This window comes from Dryobates pubescens, chromosome Z (genome assembly GCF_014839835.1).
Source record: "Dryobates pubescens isolate bDryPub1 chromosome Z, bDryPub1.pri, whole genome shotgun sequence".
Lineage (NCBI taxonomy): Eukaryota > Metazoa > Chordata > Aves > Piciformes > Picidae > Dryobates > Dryobates pubescens.
Window position 1 is genome coordinate 64,967,257 of NC_071657.1, and position 24,147 is coordinate 64,991,403.

Sequence of the window (24,147 nt, forward strand, 5' to 3'; positions counted from 1 at the left end):
TCTCTGAAAACAGAGAACTGAAATCACCTCAGACAGGAAGCCCAAGAGAAACTTTAACTTGAATCCAAAGATGGTTTCCTCTTGAAACCCAGGAGTGGCACATTACCAATTGCAAACATTTTGTTCCTCAGGGTGGGGGACAACAAGAAGGGAAGGGTACAAGGAAGCCTGAACAGGACATTAGGTTGGTTGGTTTTCCAAATAACTTTGCACAGTGCCTGTGCAGCAAAACAAGAACAGAAAGCTACATATGAGCGATAAAATGGTTTGGAGAGTGGTGAGCTTCCTGTGACCTTGCCACAGCAGTTGAATATACTCAGAAACACTCTCTGGTGCACTCAGTTACTAAATCTGCACAGGCATGTGCTCAGTATGCTTGATTAGAACACTTCCACTCAGGTTGCATTCTATTTTAAGGGCTTTCAACCATTTTGCAACTGTACTTCAACTTGAGAAGGTCAGACTTGGCCAGCCAAAAACACCTCCTGAGCACCATGCTAGAGGACTGTGCAATTTAAGTCAAGAGGTTTTCCATACAGTAAAACAAGCTACACTCCTGACAGATACAGCCTACATACAGGGGATGCCTCTTCCATTCATCTGTTTCCCAGTATTAACTTCTGTCCTTGCAGCAAAAGTTACAGAGCACTCTGGGTTTGATGTTGTTTGGGTTTATTTTTTAAGACAATACAGAAGGATTTATGAAAAAGAAAAGAAGGCTATGCCATTAGATGAAGGCATTGAAGAATCACAGCCATGGAAGGTTTTGGGTTGGAAGGGATCTAGTTCAACCCCTATAGGCTGACACCCCATGTGAGGTAGAACATGTAAGTAAGAAATGGCTATGAGAGCATTTATCATATCAGCACCATTCATTAGGCACAGAAGAGAGAGAAAACAGAGAAGGGATGAGGAAAGAAAAATGGGATCTGGTAAAGCTAAGGACAAAGACAACAAATGGAAGGAGGAAACCTGGTGCCAGCTGCTAAGCACATGTACACTGGATCATCTCTGCTACAAGTCACAACTCTAATCTCCCAGCTTCCTGCTTCAGTTACATCTTTCTCTTCTCTGTGCTTGGGGACATCTGTGGGCTCCACGTGTTGCAGACACATCAACCTCAAATCCACACAAAGCTGTATCTTGAGAATAAAGGATGAGAGCAAAGGAAAATGGGAGGTGATGGACTCCATTAAAACCCTATTGTCTCACAGGGGAGCAATCTTCACTACACAGCTGCTACTTGAGACAATTTCCATGTTCCTCTGTGCATCTGATCATACTGAAAGTTCAGAGAGAGACTCTAAAACTCAGTTGCTCCCCAACTCTTGGTATTGGCAATAAAGAAACTGTAACCAGAAATGTTATTCAGCACATTCTTATGGGCAGCTGTAAAGGAAGCAAAGACAATTTTGTTGATCCTGTGGTTTTAAGACTTGGAGAACATACACTTGCACTCAAACAGGCATTAAACATCAAGCAGAAACTACTAGGCCATTGCTTGTCAGGGAGAAGGTGTGCTCCAAGTAAGCTTATTAACATTTGATCCAAAGGAAAATACCTTAAGTCACCAAACTTCCTGTATTTCCCTGGTGAGGGGCCTGGAGCACAGCCCTGTGAGGAGAAGCTGAGGGAGCTGGGGTTGCTTAGCCTGGAGAAGAGGAGGCTCAGGGGAGACCTTACTGCTCTCCACAGCTCCCTGAAGGGAGGTTGGAGACAGACGGATGTTGGTCTCTTCTCCCAGGCACCCAGCACCAGAACAAGAGGACACAGTCTCAAGCTGTGCCAGGGGAGGTTTAGGCTGGAGGTGAGGAGAGAGTTCTTCCCAGAGAGACTGGCCACTGGAATGTGCTGCCCAGGGAGTTGGTGGAGTCACCATCCCTGGAAGTGTTTAGGAAGAGCCTGGATGAGGCACTTGGTGCCATGGTTTAGTTGATCAGATGGTGCTGGGTGATAGGTTGGACTCGATGATCTCAAAGGTCTTTTCCAACCTGTTTTATCCTATTCTACCTAGCAGCTCTCCTAGTCCAGGTCACCCCTCTAAGTGCAGCTCCACCACTGCACTCTACTTCATGCTCTTTCTACCTATCCCTCAAAGGCAACTATGCTCCCACTTCTATCTGCAAGCCTAAAACTCCCATCAATTACCAAGGCTTGCTACCACCTAACAGTTCTCAACCTTTATTTATGAAGGTAAATCAATATTAGGGTCTTCTAGGGTATGAATTACAGAAAATCAAGTCAGCATTATATTAGTGACAGTCAAAAGAAGCTATTTCAGAAGATCAGATGGATTTCCATGGAAGAATTGTTGATATTCCCTGTCTAGACACTTGTGAAGAATTATGCTGACATAACCCATTGAGGAGAAAGATGAGGATAGAAATATCCTGCATCAGCACACACAGGGATTTTCAAACACAACAGCTATGCTGAACAAAACAGGGTTTGTTTCTGTTACAGCTGCAGCCCACCACATCAGATTACACATTCTCTGTGTGAGGTGCAGCAAAAAGTTCTTGCAAAAGTGAAAATAAGGAAGTCCTGTTCAAACACTGTAACTGTTACTGTTTTGGATGGCAAGTGCTCATCAGCATTTCCAAAGTGGAAATCATCAAGCCTACAGCCTTGATTCTTCCCCACTCTGGGAGCCAAGCTTGCAGAGAGTCAAGACATTCAGTAACCTCTTGAGATCACAGCATGTCAGGGGTTGGAAGGGACCCAAAAGGATCATCAAGTCCAGCCCCTCTTCCAGAGCAGGGCCATGTAACCTAGCTCAGGTCACAGATGAACCTGATCATCAAGTCTCTTCCCCATCAGAAGACTTGGCTGATGTGGAAACAGCTATGTGGGCTACCAGCTAGCTGGAAACTAGAATTGACAGAGTGAGTTTTGCACTCTGAGGACAGCAAAGATGCTGTGAAGTAGAGAGGCTAGTGGGGTGTTTACCTGTATCCCTGTCAATCAAGTCCTGAAATACTTTCCATGAAGACAGCAGCAAAGGGAAAGCAGAATTCCAGGTGACCTCTAAATAACTCTGCTGTATCAGAAGCCACCACAGTCATTGTGGAGACCAACAAGGGAAGAAGTCAAGGGGAAACAGGAAGAGAAGGTGGCATATAGGACACAAAAAGCATCAAAATAAGAACTGACAGAAGGAAAAAAATCTGCAGTTGTGGAAGATAAGCAGATCTCCCACAATGTCAGTTACTGAAGCCAAAACTAGCAAGTTTAGGGCAGGAGGCAGCAGGAAAAGGATGACTGGAGTATATCTAGATCACAAGAAAAACAAACCACAAAACCACCAACAAACAAAACAAATAAGCAACAAGCCCCAACCTTAGGTAACACAAAATTCTGTACTTCAGCATTTAAACCTCACTTTCCAAATGCTGTCAAAGGTCAGGATGGGACAAGATGTATCTACTGCATGGCACTGGCAGCTCTCTCAAGGCATCAGTAGCAGTCACTGTCAGAGAGGAAATTGAAAGGATCCAACAATTTCCATTAAGATGATTTTGGGCAAACAAACACTGGAAGACCATCAACTGCCCAAGACACTTCTAAGACCTCTGCTGCTGAAGGTATTTTTAACAATGGCATCTGCAAGAACCTGAACCTGTAACTGATGAAGTAGTAGCCAAGCCAACTATAATTAGTTCTGAGTGTAGGAATTCTACCTTTCAGTCTTTGTTTGCAGTCAGCAGGTTGTAGAGTAGAGCAGAGTTTCTCTAGGTGTTCACTGTCTGCACAGTGCATGACAAAGAAGAGCCTCCAAAGCATGTTGCTTGACAGGGTTCCATAAGGCATCTCAGACATGAACAACCAGACTCCCAACCTGTTGGATTTGAAAAGAGACAGAAGCACCTGATACACTCTAATATCTGAGAAAGAGACACAGAATCATAGAATTGTTAGGGTTGGAAGAGACATCAAGGCTCAGCCAGTTCCAACCCCCCTGCCATGGGCAGGGACACCTCACACTACAGCAGGTTGCTCACAGCCACATCCAACCTGGCTGCAAACACCTCCAGGCAGGAAGCTTCCACCACCTCCCTGGGCAACCTGTGCCAGTCTCTCACCACCCTCCTGGGGAACAACTTCTTCCTCACAGCCAAGCTGAATCTACCCATGTCTAGTTTTGCTCCATCCCCCCAGTCCTATCACTCCCTGACACCCTCAGAAGTCCCTCCCCAGCTTTCTTGGAGCCCCCTTCAGATACTGGAAGGCCACAATGAGGTCTCCTGGGAGCCTTCTCCCCTCCAGACTGCACAACCCCAACTCCCTCAGTCTATCCTCATAGCAGAGCAGCTCCAGCTCTCTGCTCATCCTTGTGGCCCTTCTCTGGACACCTTCCAGCACCTCCAGATCCTGCCTGTAATAAAGGCTCCAGATCTGGTCACAGTACTCCAGGTGTGGTCTCACCAGAGCAGGGGGGCAGAATCCCCTCCCTGGCCCTGCTGGCCACACTTCTCTTGCTGCAGCCCAGAGAATCAAGCAGAGCCTGGGCTGCAAGTGCTCACTGCTGGCTCCTGTTGAGCTTCCCCTCCACCAGCACCCCCAGGTCCTTTTCTTCAGGGCTGCTTTCCAGCCAGTCACTGCCCAGCCTGGATTTGTGCCTGGGATTGCCTTGACCCAGATGCAGGACTCTGCCCTTGTCTTGTTGAACCTCATGAGGTTGGCTTGTGCCCTCCTCTCCAGCCTGTCCAGGTCCCTCTGGATGTATCCCTTCCCTCCAGTGTGTCTGCTGCACCACACAGCTTAGTGTCATCAGCAAACTTGCTGAGGGTGCACTCAATGCCACTGCCCATGGCACCCACAAAGATGTTGAACAAGCCTGGTCCCAGGACTGATCCCTGAGGGACTCCACTTATCACATATGCCCACCTCTCTACTATGACACAGAATGAGGAATGTGAGGATGTGTCTTAGCATCTCAGATTCCAAGTTAACTTCTTTGTGAACTGAAGAAGTCCCCAGAGCTGCTGTCAGCTGCTAGAATACAAGGAACAATTCCTGCTTGTCTTAATACTGGCAATATGCTGAGAAACCCAGTGTATTGTGGTCTTGTTTAAACCATAAAGTACTGAAAGCTGCTTCAAATAACTCAGTCCAAGATGAAACCAGTATTAATCACATGTGACAGCCTACCTTTTTGCCTTCAGAACATGTAGAACAGCTCTGAAAAACAGCTCATCAAACTCCAGCTGCAGTTTTTCCACCGAGTAGGGATGTGCTACTGATCCATATTCTTTATTGCCACTAACATACTGGGCCCAGTGGTCACTCACATGACAAAGTGTCATCCTGCAGGGCACAACAAGCAAGTTGAAGGATCATTAGGTACATCACCATATGAAAAGACAGACAAGTGCAAATAGATCAGCCTAGACACAAGAGACACTATCAACCCTTGGCCTGTGGTTCCCAGAGATTTCAATATAAATAGCACTCCTTTCACTCTTCAGATAAGGTCACTTTAAAACTCCTCTCATCCTTCCTTGGTTTGGCAAGCAATGCATAGTGCACCAAACTACTTTTTGTGACAACTTGGAAGCCACAAAGTAATCCTGCATGATGAAACAGCAATACATGCAAAAACCTTGGGAAGAATAACCAGATTGAGAAAGTTATTGCTCTAATAAGACCAAGGAAAATATGGATTGCTTCTGATTGAACTGTATGTCCCTGCCTTGACACTCATAGAAGTCATAAACTGACTGCTGGAGATTTGAAAACAAAGACCAACTTTTAGGTTATATTTGTGTACTGCAACAATGTGCAATTATCAAGGACCAAATTAAAAACCCTACAACAATTTTAGTTAACAAGAGAATGAAAGCAGTAACACTGGTTATAAACAGGGTCGACCTGAGAAACTGTTTGTTGGATTTCAGTGACTTTACAAGACAAGGCCAAGCACATCCCTGATGGAAGTGAGCCTGCAGGCATCCTGGCCTGCATCAGGAACAGTGTGGCCAGCAGGAGCAGGGAGGTCATTGTGCCCTGTGCTCAGCACTGGTTAGGCCACACCTTGAGTCCTGTGTCCAGTTCTGGGCTCCTCAGTTTAGGAAAGAGGTTGAGTTGCTGGAAGGTGTCCAGAGAAGGGCAACAAAGCTGGGGAGGGGTCTGGAGCACAGCCCTGTGAGGAGAGGCTGAGGGAGCTGGGGTTGCTTAGCCTGAAGAAGAGGAGGCTCAGGGGAGACCTTCCTGCTCTCTACAACTCCCTGAAGGGAGGTTGTAGCCAGGTGGGGGTTGGTCTCTCCTCCCAGGCAACCAGCAGCAGAACAAGAGGACACAGTCTCAAGCTGTGCCAGGGGAGGTTTAGATGGGACGTTAGGAGGAAATTCTACACAGAGAGAGCGATTGCCCATTGGAATGTGCTGCCCAGGGAGGTGGTAGAGTCACCATCACTGGAAGCATTCAGGAGGAGACTTGATGGGGTGCTTGGTGCCATGGTTTAGTTGATTAGGTGGTGTTGGATGATAGGTTGGACTTGATAATCTTGAAGGTCTCTTCCAGCCTGGTTTATTCTATTCTATTCTGATGCTCCATAGCTCATCTGGCTCCTTTGTACACACAGCATTCAGCTTCTGCAGCTGCCTCCTTCACGGGCAGCTTTAGAGTCAAAGACCCTAGGATTTCAGATTCCCAGACTGGCTAACCCTAAACCTACCAATTCTCAGAGCAAAATCTACCTAAGAACTGCTTGGATTTTTGTTTTGCTTTGGTTGTTGGTGTTGGGGTTTTGGGGGGGGGGGGGGGGGGGGGGGGGGGGCGGGTAGGGGTTTTCCTCTTTGGCCTTTTTTTTTTTTGTCATTGTTTGGTTTTAGAAGCTCTGAACTTTAAACCAGACTGCATGAAAAAGCTTGAATCATATCACAGAAGAGAAAATCCTCTTACTTGATTAGCTGACCAATTCGCTTCACAAACTGTCGGTACCGTGCTCTGTTAAAGGTTTCCAGCCCTGCAGACAGAAGCTCCACTAAGGAGTTGGCAAAAGCAAAAATCTTCATCATCTCCTGGGGAGCTGTGTTTTCAGGAAAATAAGCACCTTCAGAGCAAGATAAAAAAAAAAACAAAAAACAAGTCTCCATAAAGAAAAGTAACTTCACTACACACAGCAATAATTCACCATACAGCTGGCAAACAGTTCGTTTGCCATCTACACAGTGAACTGAAATTCATGTTTTATTTAGGAGTAACAAACCCCTATCAAGTATGAAGGTATAAAGAAATATCTATTCAGGCTATAAGACCTCTAACAAGCAATTATCTTAAATGTCCTTGTCCAGAGATTGCACATAAATGACAATGAATAACTCATTGGAGAAAAATCCAGCAAAGAAAGGAAGGGGAAAGATTTGTTCTGGAAGCACACCCATGAGTATAGCTACCAAGCAGATCAAAGATGAGAAAGGACCCTTAATTATGCTGGTACTGCTAATAAATTCAAGTTATCCCACACACACAGCATGCAATTCCATCTCTTCCATTTAGTCTGCAAGCTGCTACACAGGTTCATTATCACTTTGCTCAGAGACTCTCATGATGCAGCAACATTCTTAGCAGGTTTAGTCATTAATACAATGAGTTAGAGAAGATGGGGAATAACTCCTTAGAAGCTGATTTACCTCCAGACTTAAACCCAAGGAACTGCTGAAAGAGTTCTTGGAATGGAAACTGTGACAACAGGGCAATCAAGTCATCTTCCAAAAGCAGAATCCAGCTTGTTTCAGGATCCTCATCCTATAGACAAAGAGGGTCACTTTCAGCAGCTTTACAGTAATACACATGGTGAAAGGTCTCCACTACCATCCTCATTACAGTTTGTTTGTAACAGGAAAACAAAGAATGTACAAACTCATCTGCACACACAAGCTCCTAGACAATTCTGTTATGTCTTTCTACATAAGAGCTCTGTCCTGAAGGGTCACACCCCCAGACATGCCCTAGCCCAGGCAATAGGCTAAGCACCTGAGAATGTGCAAACCTGGACACTTCCTGGGGTCCAGATGAACATGCACCACGTGTAATTAACTTGGTAACACAGCTGTGAACTGTGTGTGTGCCCCTGGCCATGTGTGGATATGCCCCATCCTACTAGCCCAGTTATCAGGGTTCTGTGTTACCAAAGGGCATTAATTGTCTTGGGGCAGTATTTAAACCAGCCAAGAAGTCAGGCACCTTGCCTTGTTCTCACCAGACAGCAACATGAGCCGAATGCTGCCCAAGTAGCAGCTGAAGAACCTGCCCTAGCAGAGCAACAGCTTCACCCAGGCCTTGCCCCTAGACCAAGGCAGAGAGGGGAAAAGGTCCAAGGAAACTAAATCCCAGAGGGGGCTACAGACTGTGAACTGGGCACAAAGTGAGGCTCCTCAGCCCTCTCTGAGCCAGGGACTACTCAAATTACAGCCACAGCATCTGGGAAGACAGCAGACAGAGGAGCAAGCTGGGAGTCCCTGGCTAATCTGCCACTGAATCCCATTTGTGAGAAACCCACAGATCACAGCACCTGCATTTCCAATGTGAACTGCTGTATTGGAAATGTTGGATCTGTGCTTAAATCATTTAACTGTTTTTATATGTGCAGTGTAAAACCCACAGCTGAATAATTGGTCCTGTGAAGACCTGCTGTAAATGAGTCATGGTGGTGTTTGAAGATACCACCACCAGGAAATACTAATGATAAAATATATAAGCACACACATTTATTACAGCCCTTATCAGAAAACAGAAGCAAAGACAATATTGTGTTAGTCCAGCCCAGCTTCTGAAGAGAAGCACCTTTTCAAACACACACATCTACTTCTGTGCTCCTTTTGCCAGCAATAGATCATGCATCTCAATGCTGTTCCTGGAAGTCCCCATGTCTACAGTTATACCAGAGATAAGAGAGATCAAAGATTTGAATGATCCTTTAACTAAACAATTTGGCTTTTTCTTCTTCCATTTCACACACACACAAAAAAAAAATCAATACAGTAATTCTGAACAAGATTATAAAGGAAAAAAACAAAGAGAAAAAGAAATCATTTGCTGTACCTCTTCTCCTCCTTCATCCACCAGGGTCCAGTTTCCAGATTCCTTCCCAGATGAAGAGGAACTTCTCCTTCCACTTGGTTTCATGTGGCACATGAACTCAGCCCTATTTCTGATATGCAGTGAAAAATCAAATGCACAAAAAAGTAGAAAATTAGAAATTCTGTATTAAGAGAAGATATTGGGGCGGGGGACGGGGAACAAACCAGATACAAGAACAAGAAGTTATCATGTCAGAAGGCTGAATGGCAGAAAAGGACTTGTCAGGTTTTGGTCAACAGCTAGCTGAATATAAGCCAGTATCCAGGTGGCCAAGAGGGCCAACAGCATTCTGGCCTGGATCAGAAGCAGTGCTGTCAACAGGACTAGGGGAGAGATCATCCCACTTTACTCAGCACTGGTGGGGCTGCATCTTAAACACTGTGTTCAGTTTTGGGGCCCTCACTACTATAAAAAAACATTTTGGTGCTGGAGCCTGGCCAAAGGAGAGCAGTGAAGCTGATGGAAGGTCTAGAGCACAAACTTCGGAGGAGTGGTCACAGGACTTGGATTTGTTTAACCTGGTGAAAAGGAGGCTGAGGGAAGACCCTGTCACTCTCTCTGACTACCTGACTGAAGGTTGCAGCAAGGTGGGGATTGGTTTCTTTTCCCAAGTAACAGGCAGTAGGACAAAAGGAAATGGCCTCAAGTTGCACCAGGGGAAGTTAATACAGGACCTAAGGAAAAACTTCTTCACCAAAAGCTTTGTCAAGCCCTGCAACAGGCTGCCAGGAAAGTGGTAGAGTCACCATCCCTGGAGGTATTTAAGAGAGATGTAGATGTAGTGCTTAGGGAGACAGTGGTGGATTTGACAGTGTTAGTCTATGGCTGGTCTCACTGCCTTTTCCAATGCAAACAATTATGATTCTAAACCAGTAGATATCCTGCAAGAGTTGTACCAATCTGCTCTTTTCAGCAAGTGATCTTCCAAGGAATATTCTTAACCATGTGAAATGTTACTGATGCTGTATAGCAAGTGTATTTAAATACTCAAGAAACAGCATCATTCTTGATCACAGGTGAGGCAAATCCTTCAAGAAAAAAAAGGTATACAGTTCAGAACAGGTACTTTACAAACATTTGTAAGACTGTCACCTGGTGATCAACAACAAGCAGGATGAGTGTAGGGCAGCTCCAGTATACCACTTTCATAGTGGCATTAGCTGGACACCTCATCAGACTAGCCTTACATAAGCTAAGCTACTAAAACTAAAGACCTTCCAGAAAAGAGTTGTCTCAAATCAAGCCAGGTCCAGTTTCATGTATTAGACCACCTTAAACTGGCCTAATCCACCACTGGAATACTAGTTTTCAGACCCTATAGTGTCTAAATCCTTAGTTAAGACATACCAGCAAGTTAAACAGGAAAATGGCTGTGGGGATTTTGAGTTTGTATAAAGCCTTTTTCCTTATAACTTGAAATGAAGTAGCAGAACCCTGCACACAGTGCCACAAACCTGCCAGCACATTATTATGCTCCTGATCTCCTTGCACTTATGCTGTGATAATATGAACACCAAAATACAAGTTTTAAGATCTGGATTTCACAAACCAAATGGGGAATTCATACTGCTTTCTCATATGCAGCAGCTGCAGCAGACAAGCCTCAAGCAAGTACAGCCACTGTGGAGGCTGTGAGCATCACTCCAGGCACCTTAAATTAGCCCATGTTCCAAACAAGCATCAAAACACACCCCCCACAGGATACACTTGTTTCTCCAGGCAGATTTTGACAGGATATGTGGAAGCAAAATGCTTTGGAGTAACAGCCTCCAACAAACAGGACTCACACTCAACCCAGACTATCAAGATCACAATGACAACTCTAAATACCAGCTGCTTGATTCTTTGATATTAACAGTTAAGCAGAGTGGGAGGCAAGTTATACATTTAATCTGAAGCATGTTAACAGCTTTCACTAATGACTGATGTCTTTAACTCGTCTCACCAAGCACCATGCATCCCTCCTAGGTAACAAAAAGGATAAAAAGATAAATTAAGAAGCCCAACCAGCATACACTAGCTGAGCAAGCCCTTTACCCAAGGGCTTCTGTTACAGCAAGGGCATAATGAAAAGGCCATCATGCACAGTAAGAATGCTTTTTTCACAAGCCACAGTAACAAAACATGGCAGTCTATTAGTCTTCACAAGAGAAGACAAGATCAAGAGAAGTGTGGCCAGCAGGTCAAGGGAGGTGATTCTCCCCCTCTGCTCAGGTCTGCTGAGACCCCACCTGGAGTACTGCCTCCAGTTCTGGAGCCCCTATTACAAGAGGGATCTGGAGGTGCTGGAAGGTGTCCACAAGGATGAGCAGAGGGCTGGAGCACCTCTCCTATGAGGACAGACTGAAGGAGTTGGGGCTGTTCAGTCTGGAGAAGAGAAGGTTCCCAGGTGACCTCATTGTGGCCTTCCAGTATCTGAAGGGGGCCTCCAAGAAGGCTGGGGAGGGACTGCTCAGGATCTCAGGTAGTGCTAGGATTAGGGGGAATGGAATGAAGCTGGAGGTGGGGAGATTCAGGCTGGAGGTGAGGAGGAAGTTCTTCCCCATGAGAGTGGTGAAGCCCTGGAATGGGTTGTCCAGGGAGGTGGTTGATGCCCCGTCCCTGGAGGTGTTTAAGGCCAGGCTGGATGAGGCTCTGGCCAGCCTGATGTAGTGTGGGGTGTCCCTGCCCATGGCAGGGGGGTTGGAACTAGATGATCCTTGTGGTCCCCTCCAACCCTACTGATACTATGATACAAGCTAGCTGACAGCAAGCTGCAGCATTACTGTGCACTGCAGAAGGTACTGCCAAGGCTGCATTTTGAAATTGAAAGAGCAAAGAGTTTGAATTAAATTCTGATTACTTTATTTACCCCTGCTTTTATGACTGTGCCTGCAATAAACTTGCAGAAGCAGATCATGTGTCATGTTTTCTAGTCTCCAGAATACATTTATAAAATCCTACTCATACTTACTTGACAGGAGACATCAGCAAGGCAAGAGACTGCATGAAATGAAAGATACCTGATGGGTTATCCAAGACTTTGATCTGAAATTAAATGCACAAGTATAAGTAAGTAAAGCACAGAACATATCAGTTTTATCACAGAAATGCAGCTTCCAAAATTGCACATTTTTCACTGGTCTGTTTTCAGACTACACAGTGTCCCTAAAAGATAGCACCCATACCCTGGAGGAAGTATTGCCTTGGCAAAATATGAAGAGCTGTCCAAATGAGTATGTGCTGAAATCAAAGGAGGAGGGAGGAAACGGTAATAAAAAAAGATAATCTCTCTTTCTCATGTACTTCTGGGCACCAGAGGGAACTGGTATGTTGAGCACAGGAGAAGTTAGGCTCCTGCCACGTTAGTTTAATGGTTGGGCTCAATCTTAAGGGTCTTCTCCAAGAGAAATGATTCCATGATTCTGTTCTATGGTTTTACCTCATTGCTTGCCTTTCCCATCAGTAACTGAAATCTTTTTACCTACAGCTAGAGTTCTACCATCTGAGGAGTAAAATGCTCTTTGGAAGAACACTCTGGTGCCTTTGGAGATATTTCTGCACTCCTCCTGATCTACACAATTTCAGAGGGGATTGGACGTGGCACTTGGTGCCGTGGTCTAGTCATGGGGTCTGTAGTGACAGGTTGGACTTGATGATCTTTGAGGTCTCTTCCAACCTTGTTGATTCTGTGGTACTTTCCCTTGCCCTTGAAATTACCCAAATGACAACCATACTTTCCAGGGACACTAGCCCCCTGTCAACATGCAGAATATAAAAATCTGCTCTTCCTCATGCCTTAAACATCACAGAGCTGCCTCCAATCTCACTTTTATCATATACAGTTGCTGCTTCAGGTCTAAATATACTGTTTCTTGGAGAGCACTCCCAAAATCTGCTGCTCCATGAGGCCTTGAGGCACACCACGAGTGAAGAACGAGAAAGGCGTTACCCAGTTAACCAATCTGTGTTTGTGCTAACATGAATAAATGCATCCCTTTAAAGAACCCTTGCTGTTATCATGATTCCATGCACCTGGAAACATGGTGCAGGTCATGCAGGATTGAGTAGCTGCAAGACACTCTTCTCCTCCCCTCTCCACTCCCCACTTCCTGATAAAGAATTAAAAATTCACACCTGAATGAACGGACAAGCCCACTCACTGATGCCAGCTGGACACCGAAGGATGTGGTTCAACAGGAAGAGATGGTCACCTGGGCAGCCAATTCTCTGCAACACTGACACCTAGAAAAGGGAAACACATTGGGATCTTGTAAATAATTCCAAGGTTCACTCCTTTAGTTACTTTTCCTAACACTTGAGTGTTTTCGGTTTCTCTTCCCATGCTAACAAACTTCAGTTTTCACAGCAAGTTACAGGAGAAAAATATTCAGTAGTCAGCTTGCTTGGCTTATGAGCCACAAACTGTTTTCTCTGGTGGAGAAAAGCCAGTTAGTTCACAACTGCATTAAAAATTAGTTTATGAATCAGTATGAACAGAATCTTCTCAAAAATGCCAAAATAAGCAAAAGCATAATGAATACTAAGAACCACCCTGAGCAGTGTTGGGTGCTCAGGTGCCAGTTCTCATTAACACTGCTGACCTCCAATGACTTCAGAAGACATGGAATTCATTCTGAAGATTCACTAGCAGATTCTGCTCAAGAAGAGCAAACCCAAAAGCTTATTACACACAAGAAGCAAAATAAACAGCAATACTTTCAGCAAAGACTCCAGAATTGGTCCCATGTGTTGGATCAAACACTGCTTAGTCCCTCACCAGTCTCTGCAGCCACATGAGAAGGTCACTCTGAAACCGAGGATCTTCTATAACCCTGCGAGTAAAGCTGAAAAGGACACTGATGCACTCCTTTAAGTGGCCCAAGTCTGAAGAAAGGTTTTCTGACTGCTTTGAAACTGTAAATTAAAAACAGAATTAAGAAACTTTGATGAGCACCTCTCAAAGTAGTAGGGTGAGCAGCAGCTTCGGGGCCACACAAAAAACTTGCTCTCTGTACCTATAGGTACTAAGATATGTCCCAGACAGCTGCTTGCTAATTTACAAAGAATAGCACTTAGACCACTTTATTTAACCTGATCATTACAATAATAATATGCTATGGTCACTCTCATTAAAGGCCTTCCCTCAACAAACTTAGTTTGTATGCATACTAAGTGATGGTTCATACAATCTGGGAGGTAGCGGGCAAAGGGTCCTAACAAGGATAAATACCTGGGGCAGAAGGGGAAAGAATACCTCACCTAAAGGACTGTATTGACACAAACCCAAGTAAGTAATACAGCTAGGATGAAACCCAAGAAGATTCCAAGTATTAGAGCTGAGAAATTTAAAATGGCCTTCCAAGAGGAAGTAAAGCAGGAAAAACACCCAGCTGGCTTTGTAATTGTGCTGGAAAGGGACTGTCTCATACACTGCCTTTGACAATGAAAGATTGGGAGCCCAGATGTTCCATCCCACCTGGTGCTCCTCTACATTCATCAGTGGCAGTATGCAGCTCATACAGAAGGCAACACTCCTGCATCCAGCTTCCACTTTCTAGGGAGCTTTCCCTGTAAGAGAAGCTTCACCAATCCCTTCACAAGAATAGCAGGCTTTATTACACTCCAGCACACAAACTCCACCACAAGACCCCAGCACTGCAGGTGAGCAAGGAAGCGGGCACCCTAAACAACATGGTGAGCAGTTCAGACCAGCAACACACCTTGTTCTTGCTGCTGCAGAGCCACTGATCTCAGCAGGGACGAGCTGCTGAGCAGCCTGTAGACATATGACTCCACTTGCAAGCGGGACAACACTGAAGTGTAGGAGTGCAGGGCCAGTGTCTGATGCACATGCTCTGCTTTGGCCTCAAACAGCTTTTTCAGCTCGCCCAGCACGCCCTCCTTCAGCTCCACTGTCTGGTACCGGTGGTGGCCAGTCACTCTGCACTGATCTGCACAGACACCCTGGAAAGAAAGCAATGATGGCATTTCAGTGGCTTGGTCACTTTCCTGGATTGAAGGTACTTACAGAAATGAACTCTGAGGTAACTCTCCCTCCCATAGGTTTCAAAGCTTTCACAAAGGGGGACACTTCACAGGTGGAAGTCACAAGCATGTCAGAACACCCTGCCTACTTTGAGCTGCTGATTACTGAAGCTTTATATCCAACTTCCCAAAGAATTCCTCTGTAAACACTCAGCAGCTCAGATTCAGAAATGTACATGGAATTGCTTGTCTGCATCACTGACAGATGCAAACAAAACCATGTCTCTCTGCTCCCACAGGGCACAACTGCTTCTCAGTTTGCAGTTCTGCACAAACATTTGTGTCTGCTATTTTAAAGCTAAAATACATGCTGAAAAAAGGATAAATATTTTTCTAAGCTCCTAGAACTGAACATTTAGAGCAACCTCCCATTTTACACTTAAAATTTTCAGAAGTTCAGTGTACTCTGCTTTACCCTCATCTGGAATTAAAAGCTGAGGCCAGTCTTCCTCTGCCCTATCTCTAATCCTTCATGACAAGAAAACCACAATACACAACATTTCTGTTGTTCTTTTATGCAACCAAGAAACATGCTTTGGAGCCAGCACTTTGGAAGCTCAGCCTCAAAGTGTTGCTGTGTTTCCCAAGTTAGTAGAGTTAAGAACTTCTCATCGGGGTAAAGGTAACAATTATTCTAAGCTAACAATAACCAGGATGGAATAAAGCAAGCAGGAAGTTCAGCCAACTGTATGATGTCTACTGGGAATGCAAGAGGAAAGCCAAAACTGCTTTCAGTGTAGAAAGTGATCAATAGAAAGCCAAGAGTTCTGTGAGGTTCAGAGTCATTCTGCAGGAAACAAAGACAAGGCTCAAATCTACTTAGTGGATGTCTGTCTCAGCGCTCATGGAATGCACACACTCACAGAAGAGCAGTAAAATTCACAACATGCACAAGTACCCTTGCACAGTTGTGATGATGTGCTGGCCATAAACAGCATTTGAGTGCCAGAACAGTTTCATTCACTCCCGCTGTAATGTTCAGCTCCAGAAGCAAGTGATAGGAATGAGTCTGAGGGAAAGCTCTTCTGATGTGTACCCCAAAGAGCCCCCCATACCATTCTAGTGGGCAGACAGAAATGCTACAGAGAACCATGATCACTCTAAGTAGCTAAAGGCACAGCTCCACTTATGGAGCAACAGTTCCTGGAAGTGGATGGACCTCACACTCCCTCTCCTTTGAGGAACACGGTCACCCACAAGCATGACTCGAGCTCTTCTGAAGCCGTCACCTCCGACGGTAGGACAGTCAGCAATGATGTCAGTGAAAACTGTCACTACAGGCAGCAGGCCAGATGGGAGGGACATCACCACTAGGCATTCTGAAGTCCTCCTCCACCACATATCCCTTGCCTTTACTTGGGAGTACCGTGACATAAACTTCACTTGACGCTAGAGGCAGAACTGAGGGTACACAGCTCATTTGGACTGACTACAGACACAAGTCTGACTCCAAAAGAGATGACTAACAAACCCCACTTTGCTACACTCACCAGAGCTTAAAAATCAAACCACTAACTGTCTTAAATCTCAACAGTATGGGTGTCAGTGTCGAGTCAGAAAGCAGAGGCTATCACCTCTTTTGGAAGAAAACCACCTATATATGGTAAACCTGACAGCAAGTAAAATAAATGTCTGGAATTACATCCAGTTTGGGTTCAAAAAGTAGCTTCAGCAACAGCACCTGCACAGTTTTCTGTTCTTCTTTAAAAGTCCATAATCTCCCCTTCACATTTTGGCAGTCTGTGGTCATAGCCTGCAGCTCTGTCTCAGCCAACAGCAGCTGCTTCCTGCAGCGCATGTAGTTCAGGAGCAGCTCGTAGAATTCATGCCTGTCTTGGTGAGCAATGCTTTCAAATTCCTCTGTGTAGGAGTCAACGTTCTCCAGCCATGAATAGGGCTCAAAAATTTTCAGCTGTTCCCTGGTAAATGGCACCAGTTCTGGCTCAGTTGAGAGCTCTGGGTACAGCCCCTCGCTGTGCAAGAGTGGTTTCACCGCTATAACAGTTGGTCTCTCACAGGACACCTCGGCTGACAGGTCTCGGTGAGACGGTTTCAACCCCAGCCGCTGAACACACGCTTTGGATTTCTCGGAGAGCTGTGAGACACTAACAGGAAGTCTCTCTGAAGGGCAGACAAGAGGATTTTTAACATCTTGTACACCTCCAGTTCCTCTGTCCTGTATCAAGCCCACTGCTGCCTGAGAGCCAGCAGCACTGGAACAAAAGGTACTCGATAAATCAGAGTTTCTTGACGTGCTAGCAACTGCCTCCACAGGCTGGTGAGATACGTCCAACCCGCTCTGTCCACCCGTCCCAGCACCCCCCTCACACCCTTCGTGGGAAGGAGCAGCTTTGAACTCTTCTGCCTCTGTGGGAGGCTCCAGAGACACTGTCAAAGACCCTTGATTAGCTGAAGGTGAATTACTCCGGGGGACATTATACACATCAGTTCCTCCATCCCCCGCTTCATCACCGAGCCAAATCTCTGTAAACTCTCCGTGATGTTCCGGTTGCACTTCACTGGCTTGCGCAGACACTTCTTCCACAGGAGGGAGGAAGACATCATCAGACTCCTGGGTCTGGGACTCCTCACTACCTTTTTTCTTTTTTTCCTGGAAAAAACAAAACAAAACAAATAAATATATATATGTACTTATATAACTAGTGGCACTTCCAAGCCAATCTCTCCCCCAACCTTGCATCCCAAATACTAGCATCACCAAAACTAGTGTGTAGCAACAAAACCAGTATTCTCCCCAAAATGGCACGTGAACTTTCACAATATGAAAAGGTAGACACAAATGTACAACACACATCAGCTGCCCTCAGAGAGCATCTGAGTAACACTGAAGAGCACAGCCTATCAGTGCCCGTTTTCTTGATCAACTCTTGAACACTGCTTCAATATTTCCATGTAAAAAGCTATCAATATCACAGGTCAGAATGTTTCATTGGCATGTAAAATAATCATAGTATAGTATCACAGTATCAGTCAGGGTTGGAAGGGACCACAAGGATCACCTAGTTCCAACCCCCCTGCCATGGACAGGGACACCCCACACTACATCAGGCTGGCCACAGCCTCATCCAGCCTGGCCCTACACACCTCCAGGGACAGGGCTTCAACCACCTCCCTGGACAACCCATTCCAGGGCTTCACCACTCTCATGGGGAAGAACTTCCTCCTCACCTCCAGCCTGAATCTCCCTACCTCCAGCTTCATTCCATTCCCCCTAGTCCTAGCACTACCTGAGAGCCTGAGAAGTCCCTCCCCAGCCTTCTTGGAGGCCACCTTCAGATACTGGAAGGCCACAATGAGGTCAACTCAGACTACCAAGACTCTGGCCTCTAAAAACAGTCACCAGGTTTTACCACATGACCAATACGGGGGGGGGGGGGGGGGGGGGAAAGAAAAAAAAAAAAAAAATGCTTTGTTGAATGGAAAAACATTTTCAGAAAAAGTAGTTTCAGGACAAAGCCAGTCCTGAATGCAGCCACTGGCTGCCTTCTACAACCACAGCAACATCTGTACGATCAGGGGAACGATTGGCTTCAATAGCTATTACACACTAGAGTTGTAGAATCACAGAATTGTCAGGGTTGGAAGGGACCTCAAGGCTCAGCCAGTTCCAACCCCCCTGCCATGGGCAGGGACACCTCACACTACAGCAGGTTGCTCACAGCCACAGCCAGCCTGGCCTTCAAAACCTCTGGGGATGAGGCTGCCACCACCTCCCTGGGCAACCTGTGCCAGTCTCTCACCAGCCTCATGGGGAACAACTTCTTCCTCACAGCCAACCTCAATCTACCCATGTCTAGTTCTGCTCCATCCCCCCCAGTCCTATCACTCCCTGACACCCTCAAAAGTCCCTCCCCAGCTTACTTGCAGCCCCATTCAGGTATTGGAAGGCCACACAAAGGTCTCCTCAGAACCTTCTCTTCTCCAGACTGAACAGCCCCAACTCTCTCAGTCTGTCCTCACAGCAGAGCAGCTCCAGCCCGCTGCTCATCCTCGTGGCCCTTCTCTGGACACCTTCCAGCACCTCCAGATCCTTCCTGGAACAGAGGCTCCAGAACTGGATGCAGACCTCCAGCTGTGGTATCAGCAAAGGGGAGTACAGAGGGAGAATCACCTCCCTCAACCTGTTGGCTATGCCTCTCTTGATGGAGCCCAGGATGGGATTGACTTTCTGGCCTGCAAGTGCTCTCTGCTGGCAGGGGGGTTGGAACTGGATGATCCTTGAGGTCCTTTCCAACCTTAAAAATTCTACGATTCCCATCCTCCAGCACCCCCTGCTCCTTTTCTCCAGGGCTGCTCTCAAGCCAGTCCCTGCCCACCCTATATCAGTGCTTGGGATTGCCCTGACCCAGCTGCAGGACCTTGCACCTGGTCTTGTTGAACCTCATGAGGCTGTCATGGGCCCAACCTAGAAAGTCTCAGCCATGGCATTAAAACTGTAAACCAATTGCCCATTTTTAAAATGAAAACCTTTTGGGGCTAAGCACTTCCCACAAAGCTAGCCAAAGGTTCAGACTAGCTTCCTTCCCAAGATTCAGCATGGGAAACTATGTTGCACAGAAAAATCAAAGATTTTGTCAATTTGCAAACCATTTACCAATTTTTAAATAATAATAAAAGCCTGGCAAAGTGTTTTACCACTTTGGTCTGCACCCAACAGTTTATCAGGAGCAAAACTGAGAACAGTTAGGTTACAGTGCTCCAGTTTGACTGACCCAGAAAACATAACACAGAACACAACTGAAATTAGGAGAAGTTCTCAGTATTCCTCCATGACTGGGGAAAAGATGATCGCTTTTGAAAGCAGCTGACAGTATCACATACACTTTCACTAAACATCTGACACAGCTTTGCCTTATGAGCAGCCACCCATGAAAACAGCTCCAATTCAGGCCCTAGCTAACCTTGTTCTCAAACCTAATTCTACTTCCTGTACTCACAGCTCCTTCACAAACCAGCAGTGCACTAGCTTTACTCTCAGACTCTGTTTCACATCACAAATCGTAAATGCTTCCTGTGCTCAGCACTGGTTAGGCCACACCTTGAGTCCTGTGTCCAGTTCTGGGCTCCTCAGTTTAGGAAAGATGTTGAGTTGCTGGAAGGTGTCCAGAGAAGGGCAACAAAGCTGGAGAGGGGTCTGGAGCACAGCCCTGTGAGGAGAGGCTGAGGGAGCTGGGGTTGCTTAGCCTGGAGAAGAGGAGGCTCAGGGGAGACCTTAATGCTGTCTACAACTACCTGAAGGGAGGTTGTAGCCAGGTGGGGGTTGGTCTCTTCTCCCAGGCAGCCAGTGCCAGAACAAGAAGACACAGTCTCAAGCTGTGCCAGGGGAGGTTTAGGCTGGAGGTGAAGAAGTAGTTCACAGAAAGAGAGATTGGCCATTGGAATGTGCTGCCCAGGGAGGTGGTGGAGTCACCATCACTGGAAGTATTTTGGAAGAGCCTGGATGAGGCACTTGGTGTCATGGTTTAGTTGATCAGGTGGTGTTGGGTGATAGGTTGGACTCAATGATCTCTGAGGTCTTTTACAACCTGGTTAATTCTATTCTGTTCATCAGTCCCAGGGTCACCTGTTTTGCCACCTGAGCCTGAACAAGCCTGGTGCTACCAATGCTGCGCAAGCTCAACTCTAGGGCCATTATTTTCAAAGAGCTTTAGGCTCCATTTCACTACTTGGCAGCTCTACAATTGAGCAGCCTTTCCCAGCTCACAAGAATTGCCTATTTCCAAGGGATTATGGCTGTTTCCGAGGCAGGGGAACAGAAGTCCTTAGTGTGACTGAGCCCCAGCCTGCATACTCAAACTCTCTACGCATTAACAGAGGTGAACATAATAATAGCAACAAAAACATCAGGAATGGGTAATGTGTAACACCGAAGGATTCTGGACCCTCACATGTGACATCACCAGTGAATTGTTTCATGGTTAATTACACCTGGAAGAGACACCCAAAGGCAGCAGCCACTGGAGTCACTGTACACATGTCACTAATGACCTGCCCGGTGTCACCTGTGACTCACTGCCTTCCTGCAGGGAACTGATCCTCTTAAGCAACAGTGTTGACACCTGACTGCCATGTGCATACTATGGGGCTGAATCAAAACAAAAACAATGACACATACACTCTTCTGGGGTTGGTTTTCCCTCCAATTTTTACTTGCCTTGAACTCAAGAAGCACTGCCATTGCTGACACTTAGCTCCAACCCTTTTTTTACAGAACAGCAGTCAACTAATTCATCAATTCATTTTCCAAGGGCTTCTAAAGCAGTGACTTCAATGCCCTGGCTCTACATGGTGCAGTTTACAACATGCAGAGGTTAAGCATGGAAGGAAACATTTCCATTTTGACTCAACTCTGAGGCAAGACATTTCAGTTCAGATCATTCCCACACACTACTGAAATGCTGTGTAGCACAGCTGCAAGGAAAGCAAAACCTTCAGAAAGCTGTCAGTACTAACATAATGAACCAGGACCACACCCCAGAATTAAAACCTGGAAAGCATGAGAGGTGGCAAATAATGAAGAACAAATATTGTCATTTGCTCTGGGTGTCACAAATCCACACCTATACATGTGATATGTAGTAAGACTCAACCCACACTGCCCTAAAACTCTGCTAAACGCTGGTAGGTTCTACTGCTCTACATCTGCCCCAGAGAGGCAAAGCCAGCTACTCACTGTGCAAAGCTATGTGGAAAGGCCATGAGCTGGAACTAAGAGCCTGTTTACACCTTCCTACAGCACAGGAACTACCACACTTTTCATAGGGCAGCCAGTTACTCTAAACGTTACATGGCCTCGGAAAAGCGCTGACATTCAGAGTTCTTTTAAGACGAACACCCTTTCTCCGACCTAACTGCTCTCAACAAAGCTGAACACAAACACGGCCTAGAGCACATGCCTGTTCCACGGCCTCAAAAACAAACAGACCTGAACAAGATAAAAGAGTAACGCAAACACGAGTCAAAGTCCCTGACAGTAACACTCTCCCACACCTACCCATCGCACTAAAGCCCCCTGCCTGCGGCCACTGCCGCCTGTAGCCGCCACAAACGGAGGCGGCACCGACAGCCCCACCGCTGGGCCGAGGCCCGCCGCTCCGGGACGGCGGAACGACACCGCGAACCACTCCTCCTGTCACCCACTGCGGCCCCGGTGCCCCCTACCTTAGGCCTGCTTTTGGCGCGACTCTTGCGGGACCCTCTCACAGCCTCAGCCATGGTCGCCGTCTGTCGCACCACCCGCCGTGGCGGAGGCGCCCCTAGATGCCCGGGCAGAGGCGGAAGAAGCGGGGACTGGCCCCGCCCCCGCGCGCTCCCGGCCAATCAGCAGTGCGGCAGGTACGGGTGGGACGGAGGGACACGCCGAGACGCAATGCGTGTGTTCGCTAGCGGCTTGGGGGAGGCCAGGCTCTGCTGTGCGTGCGTGTGGCTGTCCCACGCTGCGCTATAGCGGCCTGGAAGGAGGTCAGGCTCCTTTGTAAGGCCTGCAAGGAGGCCAGCTTTGTCCAGAGGGGCCAGGGTGCCCTGTCAACACTGGTGCGGAGGCGAAGCGGCCTCTGGAGCTCCTGTGGAGTGAGCAGTGTGACAGGCAGTGTGAGGCATCTTCCACCGGCCCCCTGGCAGGACCTGAAGTGCCCCCGCAGCGGCGCACCCTGTCCTGCAGCACCTGAGGCTTCTCCAGGCACCCCTGGCACCCGGCTGTCCCCAGGCAGCAGTCCCTGGAGCTCAGTACCAGTCCCACTGGGGCAGAAATTACTTCTTCCAATCCCCAAACAGATGAGCCCCCACGGAGCTCGGCCCCCACGGAGCTCGGCCCCACCTTGCAGCAGACAGCACAGTGGAGGAGTTACTGATTGAACAAAGTCCACGCCATTGGACCTTGTCCTTGGGGCTTGGGAAGCTTCTGTTTCATTAATGTAATCTGTAATTCATGATCTGTGCAAAAGGTAAACTCTGCGCAGCAGGGATGTGTTGCTCCTGACTGGCAGCCTATGGCACATGCAAGAGGCAGTGATCCCCCGGGGGCAGGGCTCTGCTGTGCTGCAGAAGCCCCTTTGCCAAGGGATCAGCTCAGCCAGTTGACAGCAATGGAAGACCTGCAGGCAGCTCCTCTGTCTGGCCCTGCCTGTATCTGGCAATGCACAAAGTTCTCATGTGAACCTGCTTGTAGAGTCTCCTCCTCTGGAGACATGCAAAATCTGCCTGGATCCAATTCTTTGTGGCCTGCCCTAGGTGGTCCTGCTTTCAGGGATTTTGAACTAATGATCTCTAGAGGTCCCTTTCAAGCCCTAACATGCTGCAGTTCTTTGAACTTCCTTCATAGGTAGAGCTGTTTTCTTGTGGTAATATATGTACAGATGTATATCCTTTTGCAGGATCAAAAAGGGAGAGCTCTGTCCAGTTCTGCCCATCAGTGAGGTACCCAGCATCTGAACGTACACAGGATTTTACTAGCCATTTGTATTCCTCTCTTACTCTGCCTTTCTGAAGCAGCTGTCTTGCTCAGGCATGTGTCGCCTCTCTCCCTAGGGGGCACCTCGGGGAGGGAAGGCAGCAGCTGTACAGGTTCTGTAGGGAGGCAAGGGACTGCTATAGGGGTCTGGAAGAAGGCCTTCTACAGATGTCTGTGAGGAAGCCTAACCTCATTGTAAAGGATCAAGAGGCCTGAGAGGAAACACTGCTTGGAAGACAGCCAGGCAAATGAATATACTAAGATGAAATGTGACTTCACTGCTCATGGGCACACAGACTTGCATTCCAGTAGCTCCATGCCTGGACTCTTCTCTTCCAAGTCAGGGCACGCTTGGGTTTAGATCTGTTCAAACAGTTGGTATATTCAGAACCAGCACCCCTATTTTGGGATTATTTCTATGCATTTAGAGAATGTGCAAAGTTTCAGCATCACTGCGACCTCTGCATCCAGAAAAGCCTAACACCGTTTACTGTGCTCAGTCAGCTGAAAAATCCCAATGCAGAATCCATGTGAGGTATTGTAGAGCACACAGCCCTCTGTTAGGA

General features: G+C 46.9%; 1 protein-coding gene across 1 annotated transcript in view; it reads right to left on the reverse strand.

Moving 5' to 3' along the window:
* Positions 1-22,347, reverse strand: part of EPG5 (ectopic P-granules 5 autophagy tethering factor) — a 75,458-nt gene extending 53,111 nt beyond the window's left edge. The window contains exons 1-11 of the mRNA XM_054178110.1: positions 22,294-22,347; positions 16,793-17,722; positions 14,787-15,030; positions 13,844-13,980; positions 13,201-13,308; positions 12,038-12,111; positions 9,046-9,154; positions 7,635-7,749; positions 6,904-7,054; positions 5,152-5,307; positions 3,681-3,838 (exon numbers count right to left, since the gene is read on the reverse strand). Of these exons, the coding sequence (XP_054034085.1) occupies positions 3,681-3,838; positions 5,152-5,307; positions 6,904-7,054; positions 7,635-7,749; positions 9,046-9,154; positions 12,038-12,111; positions 13,201-13,308; positions 13,844-13,980; positions 14,787-15,030; positions 16,793-17,722; positions 22,294-22,347 (2,236 nt within the window). The remainder of the gene's footprint in view (positions 1-3,680; positions 3,839-5,151; positions 5,308-6,903; positions 7,055-7,634; positions 7,750-9,045; positions 9,155-12,037; positions 12,112-13,200; positions 13,309-13,843; positions 13,981-14,786; positions 15,031-16,792; positions 17,723-22,293) is intronic.
* Between the last annotated feature and the right edge of the window lie 1,800 nt (positions 22,348-24,147).